The sequence below is a fragment of the Rhinoraja longicauda genome, chromosome 4, assembly GCF_053455715.1.
Source record: "Rhinoraja longicauda isolate Sanriku21f chromosome 4, sRhiLon1.1, whole genome shotgun sequence".
Lineage (NCBI taxonomy): Eukaryota > Metazoa > Chordata > Chondrichthyes > Rajiformes > Arhynchobatidae > Rhinoraja > Rhinoraja longicauda.
The window spans coordinates 4,869,492-4,894,279 of NC_135956.1; the positions used below are offsets into that span (position 1 = coordinate 4,869,492).

General features: G+C 44.2%; 1 protein-coding gene across 2 annotated transcripts in view; it reads left to right on the forward strand.

Annotated features, from left to right (window-relative positions):
* The window catches only part of csmd3b (CUB and Sushi multiple domains 3b), a 1,698,079-nt gene that overhangs the window by 1,123,265 nt on the left and 550,026 nt on the right, over positions 1-24,788 (forward strand). For both annotated transcript variants that reach the window (XM_078397138.1, XM_078397139.1), the window contains exon 12: positions 18,316-18,428. In XM_078397138.1, the coding sequence (XP_078253264.1) occupies positions 18,316-18,428 (113 nt within the window). The remainder of the gene's footprint in view (positions 1-18,315; positions 18,429-24,788) is intronic.

Consider the following 24,788-nt stretch of genomic DNA (forward strand, 5'->3'; position numbering starts at 1 on the left):
TGAAATTTGAAGGGAAATGGGTGCAGAAAGGGATAGAAAATGAATTAAGCTGCAGTCGTGAAATAACCAGAAAGGCTGAACAGATGGTGGTGAAATAGTTAAGAGAAGCAAATGTTTATGCTAAGTCACAAAGATTTTATGCATCAGAAGGCCATTTGGCCTCTTATAAATCAAAATGGCTCCCCAATCACCACTACTCCATATCAAACTGTTTTTATGTAGTCCCAGGGTATTTTCCTCTGTCACTCTGCAAGATTTTACTAAATGTTGATTGGTGTAAGCGTGAAGAATAATTAGTTATCCTGCAGTTAATTTCTACAAGTTTGAACAATGTTTCGTTATTTTTACTGTTAACTTGAATGCAATATTGCAGATTCAATTTATTTTCCCCTCTAATATTCTGAATGCAAGATTATACAGCAGAAATGCAACTTGCCATTTATCCAGACGTGTATATAAAGGTGATCGTACTTGATTTATAGGAGACTAATTAAATTTAACATGGTTTGGATAAAAACATTAGATGCATTTTTTATTGATAGATTGGTATTGGTTTCGAAGGTAGACACAAAATGCTGGAGTAACTCAGCGGGTCAGGCAGCATCTCAGGAGAGAAGGAATGGGTGACGTTTCGGGTCGAGACCCTTCTTCAGACTGATGTCAGGGGAGGGGGCGGGACAAAGATAGGATGTAGGATGTAAGGGGGAGGGGATAGAGAGGGGAGACAGGAAGACCAGTGGGAGAACTGGGAAGGGGGAGGGGATAGAGAGGGGAAGCAGGGACTACCTGAAGTTAGAGAAGTCAATGTTCATACCACTGGGGTGTAAACTACCAAAGCGAAATATGAGGTGCTGTTCCTCCAATTTGTACTGGGCCTCACTCTGGCAGTGGAGGAGGCCCAGGGCAGAAACGTCAGATTGGGAATGGGAGGGGGAGTTGAAGTGCCGAGCCTATTAGTTTCATTTTGTATAACATGCTATCAATCACACTATATATGAGTTTTTCAGGTAGTGCAAAAGAGAAAATAAATTGAGTGTCAAATATAGTGTTACAGCTATGGAGGAAGTGCAGATAGAAAAGTGCAAGGGCCGTAACAGGGTAGATTGGAAGATCGGGAATTCATCCCAGCGATGGAAACTCTCCATTCCAGCACCCTTGGCACTTGACTGATGCCAAATGTCAGAACACAGAAATGGATCTCGAATCACATTCTGCTGAGCAGGGTAACGCTTATCTTTAAGTGTGGACACTTCTCTGATTTTGCATGTGCTCCGAGAACTGTTCATAGCCCAAAGCTTTATGGACTTAAGGTTGGAAAGTCAGAAACACCAATGGTTGAGATCTCTGTTTTCTGAGATTGCAACAGTTGCACTTGGAGGTCAATTAGTTACAGTTTAGTACAGACCTCGGTTAGTTTTACATTTTAATCTTTGTTAGAAATTGATAATTAGGGACTGTACTGCAATTTTTGACCACGGGAATTTCCAGACCACCAGACTGTTGAACCAGGAATTTTCAGTCCGTATGAAAATCCACTCCTCATCATCTTTATTTCCTTCAACAAAAATATGCTATTTCAACAGGTGAATTTACATACTTAAAATTTCAGATTGAGCTTCCAAATGTTCGCACTGGAGCAGGTAGATGATGGAAATAAGGCCCAATTAGCCAAGGTGGCATGGAAAAAAAAAGAAAGGTCACTCTGGTGCCAAAGGACTTATTAGCCTAAGTGCAGTTTGCAATATCTCTCCTGAGAGCTCTGTTGCAATGGACTGTACTTTAGTTACATTAACTTGGAAGAGTCATGCTCACTGTTGGAGCTAGTTTGTAACCAATGTCAGTGACATGAACAGTTCTGACCATAATGGAAAAATCCTCACAGAAAACTGCAGGGATGTTTACAACCATTTTTTTTTGTGCAATGCTTTTGAAGTTTTATGAATGAGTAAGTTTATTGGCCAAGTATGTACACATACAAGGAATGTGCCTTGGTGCTCCGCTCGCAAGTAACAACATGGACGTGCAGTAAAAAAATCAGAATAAAGCATAAAACGGTAAAACATTAAGCATACATTATTATGGTTTAAAGATGTGAGTGAAGTAAACTGGAGCAAAAAGTGATGACAGACTTTTGGTTCTTGAGTAGAGCTACCTTTTAAGGACATACAATGCACTCTTTCCAAGGAGAGTGAATTTGTACCATGTAGGTCAAGTCAAGTCAATTTTAATTGTATAGCACATTTAAAAACAACCCACGTTGACCAAAGTGCTGTACATCAGTTCAGGTACAAAGAACGAACATACAATGGCACACAAACATAACAGCACATACATAAACAGTTCACAGCGCCCCCTCAGAGGGCCTCAAACGCTAGGAAGTAGAAATAGGTTTTATTTTTTTTAGATTTAGAGATACAGCGCGGAAACAGGCCCTTCGGACCACCGAGTCCGCGCCGCCCAGCGATCCCCGCACATTAACACTATCCTACACACACTAGGGACAATTTTTACATTTACCCAGACAATTAACCTACAAACCTGTACGTCTTTGGAGTGTGGGAGGAAACCGAAGATCTCGGAGAAAACCCACGCAGGTCACGGGGAGAACGTACAAACTCCGTACAGACAGCACCCGTAGTCAGGATCAAACCTGAGTCTCCGGCGCTGCATTCGCTGTAAGGCAGCAACTCTACTGCTGCGCCACCGTGCCGCCATGAGCCTGGACTTAAAGGATTTGATGGAGGGGGCAGTTCTGATGGGGAGAGGGATGCTGTTGCACAGTCTAGGTGCTGCAACCGCAAAAGCGCGGTCACCCCTGAGCTTAAGCTTAGACCGCGGGATAGTCAGTAGCCCCAAGTCGGCCGACCTGAGGGACCTGGAGATAGAGTGGTGGGTTAGAAGATTTTTGATATGGGGGGGGGGGGCGCAAGCCTGTTTAGGGCTTTGTATGTGAATAGGAGGAGCTTGAAGTTGATTCTGTACCATACTGGGAGCCAGTGGAGAGAGGCCAGAATCGGGGTGATGTGGTCCCTTTTAGGGATCTGCCATGCATGTTCAGGTTCAGAGATACAGTGACACAACAGGCACTCCAGCCCATGGAGACTGCAATGACCAGTGATCACCCGTGCTCTAGTTCTGCCCCACATACTGGAGACTATTCTTTTACAGAAGCCAATTAACCAACAAACTTGCACATCTTTGGATTCTGGGAGAAAACTGGAGCACCTGGAGAAAAACTACGCAGTCACGGGGAGAACATACGAACTCCATACAGACAGCACCCATATCATGATCACCACAAGGTCTCTGGAGCTGTCAGGCAGCAAGCCTACTAACACGCCACTGTGCCGCCCATTAGGAGGATGCCAAGAAATAATAGAGACAAGGCTGTGACTTGCAGTCATATTTCGTTACGTGTTGCATAAATGATAACCTGGCGAATAAGTCACTGGGCAACCATGCAGTGGACCACGCACCTGGCCACGTGAATGTTAATTCCCTTGTGGCCGCAGGTAATTAATTTTGAGGAACCGAATGCTACTTGGATGGAATAGTTCCCACGAGAGTCAGGGTGGAAGGAAAAGGCCTAAGAACTCCACCAGTCTCCCAGTTCATCCTCCCAGTTCAAGTTGCATTTGCTCCAAACAGTGTCTCTGAACTGTCTCCCTGTTTCCCCAAACTGTGGCTTCCCCTTCTTCTTTGTTGACAAAGTCCTTGGCTGCATCTCCTGAATTTCTTGTGCTTTTGCTCCCACCTGCTCTCCTCTGATACAGAATAAGGATAGAGACTGAAGAAGGGTCTCGACCCGAAGCGTCACCCGTTTTTCCTCCTCTCCAGTGATGCTGCCTGACCCGCTGAGTTACTCCAGCATTTTGTGTCTATCATAGAGATTCCATGATTCTCACCTTCCAACCGACCACCCTTTGCCTTCGACTGATCTTTCTATGCAATTCCCGCTGCATTCAAACAGTTTCCACCTCCAGACGCATCTTCTCCTCTCTTCCCTCTTTGACATATTGCAGCAACCTTTGACTTCTCGATTCCCTGGTGAACTCTTCTGTGCACATCTGCCATTTTCCTTCTCTGCAGCCATTGTCCTTGAAAGCACAGCTGATGCAAAACTTGTCCTTTCACCCCTTCCCATCCCATCATGCTGGGCCCCAACAGTAGTTCCAGGTGAGGCACTCACACTTTATCCAATCTAGTTTACAACATTAGGCGTTAACAATGTGCTTGCCTCTTCATTGGAGAAACCAAATGCATTTTGGCGATTGCTTTGTACAGAAGCCTGCATTCAGTCTTCAAGGGCAACCTTGAGCTTCCTGTTAACTTCCACCTTCATTTTTCACCCCCTCCCAACTCTAATCTGTTTGTCCGTGGCCTCTGGCACTCTTACAGTTAACCCCGACACAAGTTTAAGGAGCAGCTCCTCTTTCTTCTGACTGGACATGTTGCAGACTTGTGGACTCAATGTTGAATTCGGCAGGGGCATATTTTCCTGCATTGTTCTTTGCCACTCTTGCATTCTTTTATCTATGTTCTCACCCTCTAACTGCCCCCCAATTACTCATTGACCAGGCCATCCTGTTCACAGTTTAACCCTGGCAGCGTTAGTGGGGAGGTCGGTGTGGCGGTCGATGATGACGCCGACCGACGGATGAGGAAGGACACGTGGGAGTGAGGACGCCGCTGCTGAGGGAAGGAACAATGGAGGACCCGGCGTGGGGGGGGCTCCATCAGAGAGGGGGAAGAACAATGGAGGACCCGGCGTGGGTGGGGGGTGGGCGCCGTGAGAGAGAGGGAAGAACAATGGAAGACCCAGCGTGGGGGGGGGGGGGGTGGACCGCCGTGAGGGAGGGGGAAGAACAATGGAGGACCCGGCGTGAGGGGGGGGGGCCCTGAGGGAGGGGGAAGAACAATGGAGGACCCTGCGTGGGATCTATCTGGTTTTGTTTAGAGATTCAGCGCAGAAACAGGCCCTTCGGCCCACCGAGTCCGCACTGACCAGTCTTGACTTTAGAAGGATGAGAGGGGATCTTATCGAAACGTATAAGATTATTAAGGGGTTGGACACGTTAGAGGCAGGAAACATGTTCCCAATGTTGGGGGAGTCCAGAACCAGGGGCCACAGTTTAAGAATAATGGGTAGGCCATTTAGAACGGAGATGAGGAAAACTTTTTCAGTCAGAGTGTTGTAAATCTGTGGAATTCTCTGCCTCAGAAGGCAGTGGAGGCCAATTCTCTGAATGCATTCAAGAGAGAGCTAGATAGAGCTCTTAAGGATAGCGGAGTCAGGGGGTATGGGGAGAAGGCAGGAACGGGGTACTGATTGAGAATGATCAGCCATGATCACATTGAATAGCGGTGCTGGCTCGAAGGGCCGAATGGCCTCCTCCTGCACCTATTGTCTATTGTCTATTGACCAGTGACACCCCCCCCCCCCCCCATAAGCTAGCACTATCCTACACATTAGGGACAATTTACAACCAATCAACCTACAGACGTACCTCTTTGGAGTGCGGGAGGAAACCGGTGCACCCGGAGAAAACCCATGCGGTCACAAGGAGAACGTGCAAACTCCACACCAGAGATTGGGATTGAACCCTGGTCTCTGGTGCTGTTAAGGCAGCAACTCGACCGCTGCACCACCACGCTGGGGATCCTTCTTCAGACGCCACCTACCTACATTTTCCAGAGATGTTGCCCCACCCGACGAGCTACTCCAGGCACTCTGCCTTCACCTTCACTATCGACTTGCACTTGAGTGTCTCTGTACATCAATGCTATTAAGGTCCATGCCATTTATTTTTCAATGTTCTACTGGTGTTTGACCTCACGAAGTGCATGAACCTTCTCTTGTTTGGGTTCTATTTGATCTGCTGCCCTCCGCCCAACTTTTCAGCTGATCCATGTCCATGGGCGGCACGGTGGCGCAGCGGTAGAGTTGCTGCCTTACAGCAAATGCAGCGCCGGAGACTCGGGTTCGATCCTGACTACGGGCGCTGTACTGTACGGAGTTTGTACGTTGTCCCCGTGACCTGCGTGGGTTTTCTCCAAGATCTTCGCTTTCCTCCCACACTCCAAAGACGTGCAGGTTTGTAGGTTAATTGGCTGGGCAAATGTTAAAATTCCGTAGTGGGTGTAGGATAGTGTTAATGTGCGGGGATCGCTGGTTGGCGCGGACCCGGTGGGCCGAAGGGCCTGTTTCTGCGCTGTATCTCTAAGAATTTTAATTTTTTTTAATAAATTATTATTTTTTAAACCTATATCCTTCCAGAAATTGCCAGTGGGCAATTTGGATTGGAGAATACATTCCATGCTTTCAATAGCCGCAAACATCTGTTGCAGATTTTTTAAAATCCAATGTTAATATGAACAAAAATAGAAGTATGAAATTCGCTGATGTGCAGATTGCTCATGAATTGGATATTGATTCTAGAACTAATCAGTATAATGTTACAATCTTACTAATATTCTTATATATATTCTTATATATATCCCATTGCATGAAAACAGATTAAAATTACCCTTTAAACATGATTCACAGATTTATTTACATGCCACAGGACTAAAATGTAACAATATCCCAAATACGATGTGATTTCCATAGAAGTGTATCATTGTTGGTCATGTAATGTAAGAAAATAACTGCAGATGCTGGTACAAATCGAAGGTATTTATTCACAAAATGCTGGAGTAACTCAGCAGGTCAGGCAGCATCTCAGGGGAGAAGGAATGGGTGACGTTTCGGGTCGAGATTCTTCTTCAGACTGATGAATGTTGGTCATGTGATATTTATGAAGGAGAAAATAATTTTATTCCCAAAATAGTTCAGAGGATGAGCTAGCTGGAATGGTCCACATGTTTCTGGATTTGCAGGCAAGGTAGGCCAAAAGTGATAGGAGCCGAATTAGGCCATTCGGCCCATCAAGTCTACTCCACCATCCAATCATGGCTGATCTATCTCTCTCCCACCTAACCCCATTCTCTTGCGTTCTCCCCATAACCCCTGACACCCGTTTCAAATCTCTGCTTTATGACCGATTACGACCCTCGTGATGGTCATTAAGCACATTAGGCATCCTCACAGGAGCACTTACCTGGCAGAGAAACACTGAATAAAAGACAAACACAAGTGTCCAAGAACCGAGAAAAACCAGAGGGATGCTCAAACGAGCATTTTTGATATTTGGTTTGGACTGGAGATGTTGTTTGCAATACATTTTCAAGACCATCAAATAAATTTTGTTTGATATGTGCTTTATTATTAAGAGATGATTGGTGGCTGATTTTCGCAGAGGGTGGCATAAAGCAAAACAATGAATCAATTGATGCCGGTGATTCACTCACGAAATGATGGCCACAAGTACATTAGTGACTGATACCACAGAGCTGAGAGATGAAATTATTCAGCTCTGTTTCATGGATGAATAAAACACTGTTATTTGCAAGACTCAGTCTATCAACATTCTTTATCCTTTATTAACCACTCCAGCAAGAAAATAAAATCATTGTTTCTCACAGCTAACCACCACATCCTGTAGCCGTTAAACATAGCACCCATTTCCTTCAATATTTCAAGTGAAGCAGGAACTTCTTGTCTTAATTGTTCCAATAAATTACTGCAACTTTAATTTTTTATTAAATCTGCACTTTTTTATGACATACTTTGCCATGGACAAAAAAAAATCCAGATGTGTTCCAGTACTTGGTCTGCCATCTCAATTGTGGATGATCGTTACCAAAGGCAAAGGGGCTCTCTGTCAGTATCGCTGTGTCAACGATTAGACTAAAGCCGGGGTGACCTTTTGCCATTTCTTGGGACTTCCACAGGAATCTGATGGACTGCTCCTCTCTGAGATATTTGCTGGAAATGCATTCTCAGCAGAAGTGCTTCACAGCAGGATCGCCAATGGTACTGGAAATGGAATTCTAATAACCAACATTAAAACACACTTCCTGGACTTGTAAATCCCAAAGAGAGGACCAACTGATTATCTTTTTTTAATGTAGACACAAAATGCTGGAGTAACTCAGCGGGACAGGCAGCATCTCTGGAGAGAAGGAATGGGTGACGTTTCGGGTCGAGACCCTTCTTCAGACTGATATCAGGGGAGTGGGCGGGACAAAGATAGAATATAGTCGGAGACAGTAATACTCGTGGGAGAACTGTGAGGGAATAGAGAGGGAAAGCAAGGGCTATCTGAAGTTAGAGAAGTCAATGTACATACCACTGGGGTGTAAACTACCCAAGCAAAATATGAGGTGCTGTTCCTCTAATTTGCGCTGCGCCTCACTCTGACAATGAAGGAGGCCCAGGTCAGATTGGGAATGGGAAGGGGAGTTGAAGTGCTGAGCCACTGGGAGATCAGGTTGGTTAAGACAGACTGGGCGGAGGAATTCTGCGAAACGATTGCCGAGCCTGCGCTTGGTCTCATCGATGTAGAGAAGTTGACAGCTGGAGCAGCAGATACAGTAGATGAGGTTGGAGGATTTGCAGGTGAACCTCTGCCTTTGCTGAGTATTTTTTTTACTCCCTTCTGCATCTTGTTATTATACTTGGTAATTTAGATGCCGTTGAAGCTTCTAGATTGGACGTCAGATCCTCTATTCAGAGCCTCCATGTTGTTGACTGCATTATCTGCACCTCACTGTTGGAGAAAGTCCACAGATGTTCTGCTGCTTAGAACTGATAGAGCTGCTGCCTTACAGTGCCGGAGAACCGGGCTCGACCCAGAGCTTGGCTGCATGGAGGTTTGCATGATAGAGCTGCTGCCTTACAGTGCCGGAGAACCGGGCTCCACCCAGAGCTTGGCTGCATGGAGGTTTGCATGATAGAGCTGCTGCCTTACAGTGCCGGAGAACCGGGCTCCACCCAGAGCTTGGCTGCATGGAGGTTTGCATGATAGAGCTGCTGCCTTACAGTGCCGGAGAACCGGGCTCGACCCAGAGCTTGGCTGCATGGAGGTTTGCATGATCTCCCTGTGACTGTGTGGATTTCCTCTGGGTGCTCCAGTTTCCTGGCACATCCCTATGACATGAAGGTTAATTGGCCTCTGTTAATTGTGGTTGTGGTGGATGTGAAAGTGGGATAACAAAGAACTAGTGTGATCGGGTGATGGATGGTCGAAGGACTAAAGGGTCTGTTTCCATGCTGAATCTCTAAACTAAACTAAACTCTTTCTGGGTTTGTCAGCACAGGAGTGAACTTATATACATTGCACACATTGGAAAAATCCGGCAGAACCTACGTACATATCTGTAAGAAAATAACTGCAGATGCTGATTCAAGTTGAAGGTAGACACAAAATGCTGGAGTAACTCAGCGGGTCAATCAGCATCTCCGGAGAGAAGGAATGGGTGACGTTTCGGGTCACGAAGAGGGTCTCGATCCGAAACGTCACCCATTCCTTCTTTCCTGAGATGCTGCCTGACCCGCTGAGTTACTCCAGCATTTTGTGTGTACCTACGTACATATCTGAATCCTTGTAACCATTTTCCATTTGCTGACAACATTTTCAGGATTTTTCTGCAGTTCGCTCAATGCCTAACCAGCGAAAGAGAGTAGAAACCAACCAGAACTTTGAGGGACTTTTCATGGGACAGAATGAAAGTGATCAAAATTCGAACATAGAGAAGTAGAGGACAAACTCACATTGCCAGGTTAAACATGTGCGCTGTTAAACCAATCTCCACAGCCTGCACATTGATCCATATCCCTCCATTCCCTGCATATCGATGTGCACATCCAAAAGCCTATTAAATGCCACTATTGTATCTGCTCCCATAACACCCCTGGCAATGTGTTCCACAAACCCACCACTCTATGTGTAAATAAAACCTTCCCTGGGCAGTCACGGTGGCGCAGTGGTAGAGTTGCTGCCTTACAGCGAATGCAGCGCCGGACACCCGGGTTCGATCCCGAATACGGGTGCTGTCTGTACGTTCTCCCCGTGACCTGCGTGAGTTTTCTCCGAGATCTTTGGTTTCCTCCCACACTCTAAAGACCTATAGGTTTGTACGTTAATTGGCTTGGTAAATGTAAAAATTGTACCTAGTTGGGTGTAGGATAGTGTTAAAGTGCGGGGATCGCTGGGCGGCGTGGACCCAGTGGGCCAAAGGGCCTGTTTCCGCGCTGTATCTCTAAACTAAAATATAAACTTTGCCTCTCTCAACTTAAAGCTGTACTCTCTAGTCCTTGAAACTTCCGCACTGGCCAAAAGTTCCAACCCTATGGTTTTCATAATTCTATGTGCTTCTATCAGCTCCCCAACGCTCCAGAGAAAACAATCCAAGTTTCTAGAGCCTCTCCTTATTCCTGTAATCCAGGAAGCCTTCTGTTAAACCTCTTTAGGACCCTTTACAGAGCATCCATATCCTTCCAGTAATGGGATGGCTAGAACTACACGCAATACTCCAAATGCAGCCTAATTCAAGTAGAAAAAGCTGCAAATGGAAGATCGAGGGAGCATAACTGAAAATAGAATGAGATATTTGGAGAAATCGATTTTGAGAAGATAAATTCAACTCCTTGATAGCCGCACATAGCTTCAAATTACCATAGATTACAACTTGTATGGACAAGCAGATTTAGGATTTCTTACTCATTTGCCAGAGAAACTGGATCACTCAACTGGTGTTACCCTGGAACCAGATGTTACAAGTAATCTGCAACCATTTTTCCAGAATGTAAACATACATAGAGTCATAGAGTGACACAGAGTGGAAACAGGCCCTTCAGCCTAACTTTCCCACACCGGCCAACAATGTCTCAGCTACACTAGTCCCACTTGCCTGCGCTTGGTCCATATCCCTCCAAACCTGTCCTATCCATGTACCTGTCTTAACTGTTTCTTAAACGATGGGATAGTCCCAGTCGAAACTACCTCCTCTGGCAGCTTGTTCCATACACCTACCAAACTTTGTGTGAAAAAGTTACCCCTCAGATTCCTATTAAATCTTTTCCCCTTCACCTTGAACCTATGTCCTCTGGTCCTCGATTCCCCTATTCTGGGAAAGAGAGCTAGATGCAGGAAAAATATTCCCAAAGTTGGGCGGGTCCAGAACCAGGGGCCACAGTCCTTTAAAACTGAGGTGAGAAGGAACTTTTTCACCCAGAGAGTTGTGAATTTGTGGAATTCTCTGCCACAGAGGGTAGTGGAGGCCAAATCACTGGATGAATTTAAAAGAGAGTTAGATAGAGCTCTGGGGCTAGTGGAATCAAGGGATATGGGGAGAAGGCAGGCACAGGTTACTGATTGTGGATGATTAGCCATGATCACAATGAATGGCGGTGCTGGCTCGAAGAGCTGAATGGCCTCCTTCTACACCTATTTTCTATGTTTCTATGTTTTTATGACTCTGTGCATCTATCTGATCTATTCCTCTCATGATTTTGTACACCTCAAAAAGATCCGCCCTCATCCTCCTGCGCTCCATGGAATAGAGACCCAGCCTACTCAACCTCTCCCTATAGGGCCTGTCCCACTTAGGCGATTTTAAGGCGACTGCCGGTGACTAGGCTGTCGCCGAGCGATCGCCGGGGTGTCGCGGGCATGATCGTGAGGAGTTTTCAAAGAATCATAGCGGATCTCGGCGTTTCGCTGAGAAATCAACCGGTATGAAATTTCTCGGTGACAGCTGGCTTGTCGCCAGGTATCATTGCTTATTGCGGGCGCTGTTGCATGCTGTCCCCTGGTTTGCTAGGTTGTCTTAGATGCATTTAGAAGCATGTAATATTAAATTAAATAAAGTCATTTGAAGATACCATAAAATACTTGTGTTCAACCAATTTATTTACCGTCAGGCCATTTGACAGGTAGATTGGAGGCGACAGTTTGACGGTCAGGTAAGCGTGGGAATTTCCGTGATGTTTATGGCCATCAGTGATTAGATTTAAAGTAGGCTCACAACCCAGATAAGCAACCCAGAAACCAGATATGCATCTCCCGTACATTTTCAAAGAATGCCCACACTCCGCACAAACATCCACTTAACCACTTTTAAAATTAAATTTCTTAATACTGCTATTAGTAAACTGGAAGTCAATCCAGTTTATGCCTTGTTACAGTGAAGCTTGGTTTTCAAGTAACCCGGGCAAGATGTTATATTTCAAAACTCTCAAGTAATTACCGACTTGTCAGTGATTTCAACGAAAATTAAGACGCCGGAGAAGCATTGACAGCGTGGGAATTTTGCAATGTTTCCGAAGACGGTGTAATCTCGACCTGACTCGGCATTGTCGTGGTCATTGTCCTAGGGTAAAAGAAAATTTTGGCGATCTACTACGACTTTGACAGTCCCCGGCAGTCGCCCAAGTGGGACAGGCCCTTAAAACGCACACCCTCTAACATCCTTGTAAAAAATTTCTGAACCCTTTCATGCTTGACAATATGTTTCCTATAACATGGTGTCCAGAAATGTGTCCACATGTTACAAAAGAATTTAAAGAAAACATTAATGGAAACGGTATATTTTACCACTTTGCCACTGCTGCTCAGATAGATACTATTTGCAGGCACCAATGCACAAAAGGACTTCATGTAAGCACTGAAATAATACAATATCCAACTAAGATAACATTTCAAATATTCACAGTTTAAGAATAAGGGGTAGACCATACAGTTTAAGAATAAGGGGTAGACCATTTAGGAGAGATGGGGAAAAGCCTTTTTCAGTCAGAGAGTTGTGAATCTGTGGAATTCTCTGCTACAGAAGGCAGTGGAGGCCAATTCAATAGACAATAGGTACAGGAGGAGGCCATTCGGCCCTTCGAACTAGCACCACCATTCAATGTGATCATGGCTGATCATTCTCAATCAGTACCCTGTTCCTGCCCTCTCCCCATACCCCCTGACTCTGCTATGCTGAAGAGCTCTATCTAGCTCTTTCTTGAATGCATTCAGAGAACTGGCCTCCACTGCCAACTGAATTCCACAGATGATAATCATAATCATAATCATATTTTATTAGCCAAGTATGTTTTGCAACATACGAGGAATTTGTTTTTGCCTTCCAGTCAACCCAATTAAAAGCAACAGGACACACAAAATACATTTTAACATGAACATCCACTACAGTGACTCCTCCACATTCCTCACTGTGATGGAAGGCAAAAAAACAATTCAATCTCTTCCCTTCTTTGTTCTCCCCCGGTCGGGGGCCTCGAGCCTTCTGTTGACGGGACGATCTTGCCTCCCGTAGCCGGCGGCGTTTGGGCCCTCCGCATCGGGGCGATCACGCTCCTGCATCGGTGGGGGTAGGGGGGGGTGGAATCTCAGCTCCCCCGCGCCGGGCCATCAGACCCTGGGTCGGGGTCAATATCCCACATCATGTTTGGGATAATGTTACATTTTAGTCCTGCGGCATATAAATAGATATTTGAATCATGTTTAAAGGGTATTTTTAATCTGTTTTCATGCAATGAGATATATAAGAATATTACCACAAAATATCAGTATGGGCAACATCGGGCCAAAGGGCCTGTTTCCGTGCTGTATCTCTAAATCACTCAGTATTAGGCATTGGCACCAGGTTCCTAAATGAAGAGGTATAGTTAATGCAAGAATCATTATTTTTTTAAAAACATCATTGGTGCTATCTTGAATCTCAGGATTCCCAAGATATAGGATAATTAAAATGTATATATGTTACATCAGATTGCAGATTATTAAATTTATTCAAGATCACACTGAAATATAGGTAAAACAAATACAGTTGTGGCTGAATTTACCAATTTTCTTGATTTGATAGCTAATGCCAGTATCAGAAATAGAAGCCTGCAACTTAACACTCTACCCCAGAGACACGTGTATGCTGGATAATAACTTGTCAGAAAGTATGGATTGGAAGAGGTTTTTCATTGTTTTATGTTGTTGCTTTTCTCTTTCTTCTGTGCCGATAATGAAGAAGTTAGAATACTGCATAAATTGTCTCGAAAGCAGATTTATGATGAATGAATGAATGAATGAATGAATGAATGAATGAATGAATGAATAAGTTTATTGGCCAAGTATATGCATATACAAGGAATGTGCCTTACTGCTCCCCTCACAAATGACAACTCAAATATACAGTTAACAATTAAGAATAAAGCTTTTCGCACAGATCGCGCAGCTAAACGAGGGCAAACCTGCCCACTCGTGTGAACCCAGTAGATTTCATTACACTGTTTGGAGAATAGAGAGGTAGCCCAGCCAAAATGATCCCCCAGCTAAGATAAATGATGTTACTTAGTGATTAATGTCAGACTTTGTGTCAGTAAGCTGACTGTTTACCATATTTCCTTGCATTGAAAAAGTGAATGCACTTCAAAAGTGCTTCATCAGCTGTAGGATCCTCTGGAACACTTTCAGGTTGATAATTAAAGTACATAAATGTCAATAACAAAGTGACGTTTGTTAATTGTTACCATAAACAATTTGTTGATTGTTAGATTTTTAAATTTTAGATTTTAATGAGTTTATTTTGTATAAACCAGGGTGCAATGACGTTCCTTCAGTGCATGGAACTTATGGAATAAACAGTATGCATGATCATGATAAACACAGGAATGACTGTAATGATGAGTGCAAGTCAGTAGAATGGTGCAAACGTTGCAGTGTGATCTGAAATAGTACAGGGAAATACAAGAATGCCGTGACAGAACAGCCAAATGAGGTGAAGTTCAGAGTAGGAGTACACGGCAACCTCTGTGGGAACAGAATGTAAAAGAGGTGCAGGGAAGAGTATGTAAAAGAGGTGTGTAAGAAGGAACCGCAGATGCTGGTTTAAACCGACGATAGATGCAAAAATGCTGGAGTAACTCAGCGGGACAGGCAGCATCTCTGGAGAGAAGGAATGGGTGACGTTTCGGGTCGAAACGTCACCCATTCCATCTCTCTAGAGATGTTAAGGAGGTGGTTGATTCAGGGATCTGACAGCAGTGGGAGGAAGCTGTCCTTAAGTCTGGACATCTGGGCTTTCAAGCGTATGCCACAAACGTGACACTGCGGTAGCATTGCTGCCTTACGACGCTAGAGACCAGAGTTTGATCCTGACTACGGGTACTGTCTGTATGGAGTTTGCGCCTTCTCCCCGTGACATTCGTCAGTTTTCTCCAGGAGCTCCGGTTTCCTCCCATAATCCCAAGATGCACAGGTTTGTAGTCTGATTGGCTTCGTAAAATTGTCAATTGTCCCTAGTGTGTGTTGGATAGTGTTAGAGTATGGGAATCGCTGGTCGGCGTAGACTTGGTAGGCCGAATGGCTTATGAATGCTGTATCTCTAAACTAAACTAAACTAAACGAAAACTAAATCTTTTCCCAGAAAGTAGAAGAGAGAAAATTAACTCCCCAGTGTGGCAGGCATTTTTGATGATGCTTCCAGCCTTCCCAATACAATGAACCATGAAGGTGGACTAGTTGGAAGAAATTGTCAAGCCTGTGATGGACTGGACTGTGCTCGCCATACTTTACATGTTCAGGTAGTAAAGAGGAGAGCAGTTGCCATTCCAAGCTAAAATACATCCCATCAGAATACTTTCTATTCACAAAATGCTGGAGTAACTCAGCAGGTCAGGCAGCATCTCGGGAGAGAAGGAATGGGTGACGTTTCGGGTCGAGACCCTTCTTCTGAAGAAGAAGGGTCTCGACCGGAAACGTCACCCATTCCTTCTCTCCCGAGATGCTGCCTGACCTGCTGAGTTACTCCAGCATTTTGTGAATAAATACCTTCAATTTGTACCAGCATCTGCAGTTATCTTCTTAGAATACTTTCTATAGTGCCCTTCAGTCCACCGAGCCCAAGCCAACCATTGATCACCTGTTCAATCGAGTTGCTTTATTTTGAATCCCACTTTCACCACACAAGGGACAATTTACAGAGGCCAATTAACCTATGAACTGTCATGCCCTGTAGAAGTTCAAGAGAATCCCTGAATATTCTCGGACGCTGAATAAATTGATATGCTGATGTGCTTTCTTGATCACTGCATCAGTTTGCAAGGGTCAGGTTAGATTGCTGATGATATTGTCCTTTGTGAAAGCATAAAAAGCTTTTGTAAAATATTCATCTATATGCATTGGCCAAAGCATCAATTGTATATCAATGCATACAACCATAATAAGGACAATTGAAATTCCTTCATTTGTTTTCTGAATGACACGATAATGTATTTTTACAGCATAAATTGCTAAACGCTATGCAGCCCGAAATGATGTTGAGCCATTCCTTCTGCTTGATCATTTACAGATATTAATTATCCAAGGGTCGTAAGTTCATAAGTGATAGGAGAAGAATTAGGCCATTCGGCCCATCTCGTCTACTCTGCCATTCAATCATGGCTGATCTATCTCTACTCACCCCATTCTCCTGCCTTCTCCCCATAACCCCTGACATCCACACTAATCAAGAATCCATCTATCTCTGCCTTAAAAATATCCATTGACCTGGCCTCCACAGCCTTCCGTGGCATGGAATGTCACTGATTCACCGCCCTCTGACCAAAGAAATTGCTTTTCATCTCCTTATCATATCATATCATATATATACAGCCGGAAACAGGCCTTTTCGGCCCTCCAATTCCGTGCCGCCCAGTGATCCCCGTACATTAACACTATCCTACACCCACTAGGGACAATTTTTACATTTACCCGCCAATTAACCTACATACCTGTACGTCTTTGGAGTGTGGGAGGAAACCGAAGATCTCGGAGAAAACCCACGCAGGTCACGGGGAGAACGTACAAACTCCTTACAGTGCAGCACCCGTAGTCAGGATCGAACCTGAGTCTCCGGCGCTGCATTCGCTGTAAAGCAGCAACTCTACCGCTGCGCTACCGTGCCGCCCTCGATATGACCTCTGGTCTTAGACTCTCCCACTAGTGGAAACATCCTCTCCACATCCACTCTATCCAGGCCTTTCACTATTCTGCACGTTTCAATGAAGCCCCCCCTCATTCCTTTAAACTCCAGCGAGTGCAGGCCCAGTGTCGTCAAACGCTCATCATATGTTAACCTACTTATTCGTGGGATCATTCTTGTAAACCTCCTCTGAACCCTCTCCAGAGCCAGCACATCCTTCCTCAGCTGGCTCAGCTTCCTTCAAGGGCAGGAAGAACAGGAAATTCTGGAGAAACTCAGCAGGTCAGGCAGTGTATGTAGTGTGGAAAAGAATTATGATGAATGTAAGAACTCCTTACACAATGTTCTGCATCAAGCCCAAGTAAGGCTACAAATGTCATGTGAGATGCAGGACTGTCTGACTGCTATATGACCGGTATCAAAGGATTTTGTGGGTAATCCATTGCTTGATGTCATGCCAGTAACTGACAGGATAGCAATGAAGGGAAAAGCAACTGTAGCCATGTAAATCCTTGAAGTAGAAAGGGGAAAAAAAGGTGGACCACGCACATTTATTAATTCCACTATGGTGAACTATCTACCAACATGGGGCAGCACGATGGCGCAGCGGTAGAGCTACTGCCTTTTCAGTGCCAGAGACCCGGGTTTGATCCTGACTATGGGTGCTGTCTGTGCGGAGTTTGTACGTTCTCCATGTGACCTGCATGAGTTTTCTCCGAGATCTTCAGTTTCCTCCCACACTTCCAAGACGTACAGGTTTATAGGTTAATTGGCTTGGTATAAATGTAAAATTGTCCCTAGTGTGTGTAGGGTAGTGTTAGTGTGTGGGAATCGCTGGTCGGCGTAGACTTGGTGGGCCGAATGGCCTGTGTCAATGCTGTATCACTAAACTAAACTAAACTAAAACAAAATCTTTTCCCAGAAAGTAAGAATAGAGAAAATAAACTCCCCAGTGTGGCAGGCATCTTTGATGATGCTTCCAGCCTTCCCAATACAATGAACCATGAAGGTGAACTAGTTGGAAGGAACTAAAACATGATCTGAGCTTGTATCTAACATTTGAGTTTTTGAGCAGAGTGATAGAAGATATATTGTATCCAAGTTACACTGCCAATAGGGATAATACTAATAGGAGAGATAATTCTAAAATACGAAAATATCTTCCTTGATTTTGATAAATGGTTTAATTCTTATCGTTACATCCACTGTCCTTAAACAAGTCATGACCTATATTCAGCTACATTGTGTTGTGATTCTCCAACAATATCACAGATATATTATGATGTGTATGTCATTAGTATTAACCTGCATTGTAATTTGATGACGATAGATGGAATACTGAAAAGAAAATTGGATTGTTTTAAATTCAACAAATCCTCCCTTTTAAGGAAAGCATTGCTTTGGAAATAGAGCATTAGGAAACTGACATATAACTGAACAGATTCTTTGTTTTCTTTTCCTCCTTGGTTCTAGGCTGACAGGTAGTTTTGTCCCAGACCTGATCGTAAGCATAAGCAATCAGATGTGGTTGCATCTGCAGACAGATGAAAGCATTGGATCAATTGGCTTCAAGATAAACTACAAAGGTAAATGATGAAAAGCAACTTACGCAGCAAGTAGGTGTACAATATGTTCAGGTTAACATTTTCAAGTGTGCATTTTTGAATAACATGAACTCTTGCACATATCACATTAATCATCACCTGCCGTCGAGAGCGACTGATTTCCTGGATTGTGAATTGCCTTGAAATGACAGAGAAGAAATATGTTCGGTCTCAAAAATCCACGGTTAAACCCAGGTTAAAATTAGAGATGTAGGTGGCAAAGTGGCTCAGGCAGTGGATTTACAACGTGTCCAAAAAGTACATTTTGATTTTCAGAACTACTGACTTCAAAGGCTTTTCAGTTGCATATAATAGTAATATCAGGTTATAATTATGCATAATAATCAATGAAAGAAAATTGGGAAGAAGAAATGAATTGATACCCATCCCGAACACAGATTGCATTCCTTAGCTATCAACACATCTGTGTGCATGCATGCCATCAGAGATTAAATGATACTTTTTTGTAATTTCTGATTGTGCTCAATCCTCCTCTTCATCCACTTAAGTTACATTGCCTGATTTTGGCCCTGAGCTCATCCACTTTTCAAAATCTAATCAATGCTTCGGTTGATTTTAGATTTGCCTCATGCCAACTATTCGGTGTTTTTTTTTGTTGCTTATGACATAAATGCAATAAGTTTTTTTATAACCCACGTTCCCAGTTAAGCAATTTTCAACTTTGAAATCTTCACCCTTACTTTTAAATCCCTCCTTGGTCCAGACCCTGCCAGGTTCTGTTTTTTTCAACAAGTTTCAGCAGATTTCGAGATGCCAAGGATCCCCTTGACTGAACTTTTTGAGTATCCTTAGAATATATAAATATTTCATGCCTCTAAAGGAATATATACATTTCAACTAATCCACACCTCCTCCGTCTAAATCTTATACGGTATAGGTGTTGATTTCTTCAGATCTGCTAATTGAAAAATACCCATTCAGGAATCAATCTTGTAAATCTTTGCTGCAGTTTATTGAAACAAGACCTGTACACAATTAATCAGTTTGAATTTCATCTGACCCAAGAAATCTCAGTGAACTTTCCTGACTTGGACTCAAATTCAAATCCACTTGCAGTATGTTGAATGTGGTGTTTATTTTCTTAACTACTCAAAACTCACCAGCATGCTAACTTTCAGTGATTCGTGTACAACGATACTCTTGAAAAACAATGGCTTTCAAGCTTAAATCCTGTTAAAAAAAAAAACTCTCAAATGCTATGTTGCTACCCAAGTGGATGATCCCACATTTTCCCTGTTTTTATTCCATCGGTTATTTCCTTCCCCATTCCCTACGCCTGAAGCCTCTTTGCATTCCAACTGTTTGCATATTGCTGCAGCCTCGTTGCATACAAATCAGGCAGACACTCAAATATATAGTCCTTCATCCAAATTATTGTTACAGATTGTTCATAGCTGGTTCTGAGTATCAATGTTGGAAGGTAGACACAAAATGCTGGAGTAACTCAGCGGGACAGGCAGCATCTCTGGAGAGAAGGAATGGGTGACGTTTCGGGTCGAGACCCTCCTTCACACTGAATCAGGGGAGAGGGGGATTCAGAGATAAGGAAAGGTAAGGTGAGAAAACGAGACAAATGGGATGAGGTTCATGGAAAATGTAGAATAGATCATTGATAGCTAGGAGAAGGTGTCGACAAAGCAAACAGATAGAATGTAAATGAGGACAGTCAGACTGCTTGGAGAACTGGGAAGTGTGGAGGGATGGAGAGAGAGGGAAAGCACGGGTTACTTGAAGTTAGAGAAGTGAATATTCATAACTCTGGTGTGTCAGCTGGCCAAGCAAAATATGAAGTGTTGAGAAGGGGTAGGCCATGTAGAACTGAGATGAGGAAATACTTTTTCACCCAGAGAGTTGTGAATTTGTGGAATTCACTGCCACAGAAGGTAGTGGAGGCCAATTTACTGGATGCATTCAAAAGAGAGTTAGATCGAGCTCTTGGGGCTAGCGGAATCAAGGGGTATGGGGAGAAGGCAGGCACAGGTTACTGATTGTGGATGATCAGCCATAATCACATTGAATGGCGGTGCTGGCTCGAAGGGCTGAATGGCCTACTCCTGCACCTATTTTCTATCTTTCTATCTTCCTCCAATTTTCACTCTGACAATGGAGGAGGCCCAGGACAGAAAGGTCAGAGAGGGAGGGGGGTGTTAAAGTGTTGAGCATCCGGGAGATCAGGTAGGTTGAGGCAGACTGAGCGGAGGTGTTCAGCGAAACGATCGCCGAGCCTGCTCTTGGTCTCGCTGATATATAGGATTCCACACCTGGAACAGCGGATACAGTAGATGAGGTTGGAGGAGGTACAAGTGAAACTTTGCCTCACCTGAAAAGACTGTCGGGGTCCTTTGACGGAGTCGAGGGAGGAGGTAAAGGGACAGTTGTTGCATCTCCTGCGGTTGCAGGGGAAAGTACCTGGGGAGGGGGTGGTTTGGGTGGGAAGGGACGAGTGGACCCGGGAGTTGTGGAGGGAGGAAGTGTGTGTAGATGGGAAGATTTGGCTAGTGGTGGGATCCCGTTGGAGGTGGTGAAAATGTCGGAAGATTATGTTCCGTGTGTGACGGCTGATGGGGTGGACGGTGAGGACAAGGGGGACTGTCCCTGTTGCGACTGGGTGGGAGGGGAGCAAGAGTGGAGCTGCGGGATATCGAGGCGATCTCAGTGAGAGCCTCACCAATGATGGGAGAGGGGAACCCCCGTTCCCTATAGGATGATGATATCTCAGATGTCCTGGTATGGAACACCTCATCTTGGGCACAGATGCATCGTAGACGAAGGAATTGGGATTAGGGGATAGAGTCTCTATGGGAAGCATGGTGTGAAGAAGTGTCGTCTAGATACAGTAGCTAGTGGGTTTATAATAAATGTTTACATTTTTATCGCTGTTGCTTTGTTGTTACCTTCTCCGAGCTAAATATGATCTGTTCTACATTCTCCTTGATCTGCATCCCCTTTGTCTTGTTTTCACACCCAATTTTTCCTTATCTCTGTATCTCCCTCTCGCCTGATTCAGTCTGAAGAAGGGTCTCGACCTGAAACATCACACATTCCTTCTATCCATTAATGTATCTATCTTTGGTTTAAACCAGCATCTGCAGGTCCTTCCAATCAATCTATTACTTGCAACTTCCTTGCCTGAAAATGACAACATTATACCTTCTCCACATCCAAATATTACTGCCCCACCCCTATGTGTTCTAAATTTGTTAAATAATCTCTTACCTGCTATCTTATCAAAGGCTTTATACTCATTCAAAAGCATTACAATCCCCATTGGGTATTTTTGCTATTCTGCTTGTTCGTCTCAATAAACTCTGATGGATTTGTGTCACCTAATTTCTCTTACATAAATCGATGTTGCCTCTTCCCAATCATTTTATTATTTTCTAGGCACCCAATTACCACTTCCTTAAGAATACATTTTATCTTTTCCCATGAATTATTATCAGAAGAATGAACATTGTTACATTTTTGTCAAGGTTGGATTCAACCCAAAACTTTCCTTCCTCTTTACCTCAAATTCAACCATCAAGTTGTTTCTTAATGCAGCCATTTGACCAAAATATTGATGATAAACCAATTTTTTGATTGTGATCACTGTTCATGAGGCTGTTCACAATTTACTGTCTATCCTTGAGGAAGGAAAGGCAAGCAGTATACTACAATAGTATAGTATAGCGTTCAGTAGCCAGCTAAGCATTACATAAAGAGATACTGCACCATCGACTTAAAATGACGACTTCCCATATTTTATTGCTTCAGACTAAAGGATTGTGACAGTGGAAAGTGAACAAGTCAGTCATGAAATGCGGGAAATCTGGTAATGTTCTTGAACATAAATAAACTGTGAAAGCAAGTTTTGCATGATTAAATAATGATCAACGCAGCATAAATGATGCATTGAAGGACATGCTGTCCTGCATTTTCTGGCCATCATATCAACGCTCTTTCAAGTTCAGGACTTGCCAACCTGTTTAATTTGACTGTATTTGACTGTTTACATATCACAATGTTATTCAACAAAATACAAGCCACATTTATGTTTGGCGATGAATAATGGATCACATTGGAACATGATTCTGTCGTATAAGTTCAATTCTGTGTTTTTTATTCGCATTAATGTACTTCAAATAAATAGAAATGCTTGACTGAAAAATGGGAGCTGTTATAGAAACTCAGCGGGGGTAGGCAGGATCCATGGAGGGATGTTGACATTTGATATTTCAGGTCGAGATCCTTCATCTGGACTGAAAGAGTAGGGTGAAGATAACGAATGAATGAATATGAATGAATAATTTTTTTATTGGCCAAGTATGTATATATAAAAGGAATTTGCCTTGGTGCTTTTGCTCGCAAAAGGATAAAAACACGATATACAGCAGACAATTAAATATAGAACATTATAATTTGAACATGTGAAAATAAAGTACCAGAGTAAAAATAGGCTGCAGACTTTTGGTTGTTGAGTAGAGCTACTGCTCATGGAGAAAAGCTGTTTTTATGTCTGGCTGTGGCTGCTTTGACAGTCCGGAGTCGCCTTCCAGAGGGAAGTGTTTCAAAGAGTTTGTGACCAGGGTGAGAGGGGTCAGAGATGATCTTGCCCGCTCGCTTCCTGGCCCTTGCAGTGTACAGTTCGTCGATGGGGAGAAGGTTGCAGCCAACAACCTTCTCAGCTGTGCGAACGATCCGTTGCAGCCTCCGGATGTGGTGCTTGGTGGCTGAGCCAAACCAGACCATGATGGAGAAGGTGAGGACATACTCTACGATGGCAGTATAAAACTGGACCATCATTGCCTGTGGCAGATTGTGTTTCCTCGGCTGCCGCAGGAAGTACATCCTCTGTTGGGCCTTTTTGACTGTGGAGTCGATGGTGGCCCACCATTTAAGGTCCCTGGAGATGATGGTTCCAAGAAACTTAAATGACTCCACAGATATGACTGTGGTGTTGTTGCTGGTGAGTGGGGGGAGGGGAGGGGGAGCTCTCTTAAAGTCTACGATCAATTCCACTGTCTAAAGAGCATTGAGCTCCAGGTTGTTGCGATGGCACCAGGACGCCAGCAGTGTCACTTCCCATCTGTAGGCAGATTCGTCCCCATCCTGGATCAGGCCAATCAGGGTTGTGTTGCCCAGTACAACATCCAGTAAAACATTCAATACAAAGATGTGGGGGAGGTTTGGGGCAAGAGCAAACAGGCGATGAGGTCGATAAAAGTGAGGAGGTAAAGACTGGTCGGTAAGAGTTGAATAAGGTTGGGAAGGATGGGGATACCAACAGAGTCTAGGAGATGATAACGGAAGATAACAGAAAGGCTGCACATTCTGGATGCGATAGGAAGGTATAAAGTGGTACCAAATCATGGTGGCTGACAGGTGTAGCAGAGGGAGAGGAGGGATGAACAATGGGGGGAGGGAGGGGAGTGAGTGGGAGAAGTGCATAATTAATTGGTGGATGGGGTGAGTGGGGGTGGGGATAGAAACAGGGTGACAAAGTGCTGGGGAATATTGTGGGAGGAGGGATGTGTATGAGAGGGCCTATATAGGAGAAGAGAGAGAGTAATAGAGGTGTTGCAGGTTACCTGGGACTGTAGACTCCAGAGTTCATGCCCTTGTGTTGTACGCGACCCAGATGGAATATGTTCATTGTGGCATTTCAGTCACTTATCCTTTAAATACTTTTAAAGGGTGGCACGGTGACACAGCAGTAGAGTTGCTGCCTTACAGCGAATGCAGTGCCGGAGACCCGGGTTCGATCCCGACTACGGGTGCTGTCTGTACGGAGTTTGTACGTTCTCCCCATGACCTGTTCGGTTTTCTCCGAGATCTTTAGTTTCCTCCCACGCTCCAAAGACGTACAGGTTTGTCGGCTAATTGGCTTAGTTAATGTAAAAATTGTCCCTAGTGTGTGTAGGATAGTGTTAATGTGCGGGGATCGCTTGTCGGCACGGACCCGGTGGGCCAAATGGGCCTGTTTCCCAGGGCCGTTTTTACAGCATTATGGGCTCCCGGGCAAAGCAGTGTACTGGGGCCCCTACCGTTACTCTCCCCCACCCCCCTTTCCCTACCAGCCCCCCCCCCTGTTGTGCCGGCGAAAAGCACTTACCGAAAAGCACTTAGCGATGGACTTAGGGTGCTACATTGTTGCGAAAAGCACTTACAGATCGCTGTGAGAAGCACTTAGGGACCGAAGATGTTGTGAAAAAAGCACTTATTGAACCTACATTTTTAAAGTAGTATTTATTTTTTGCAAGTCACTTAACATACACAGATCAGCATGGGGCCCCTATGCTCGTGGGGCCCCGGGCAAGTGCCCATCAGGCCCATGCGTTA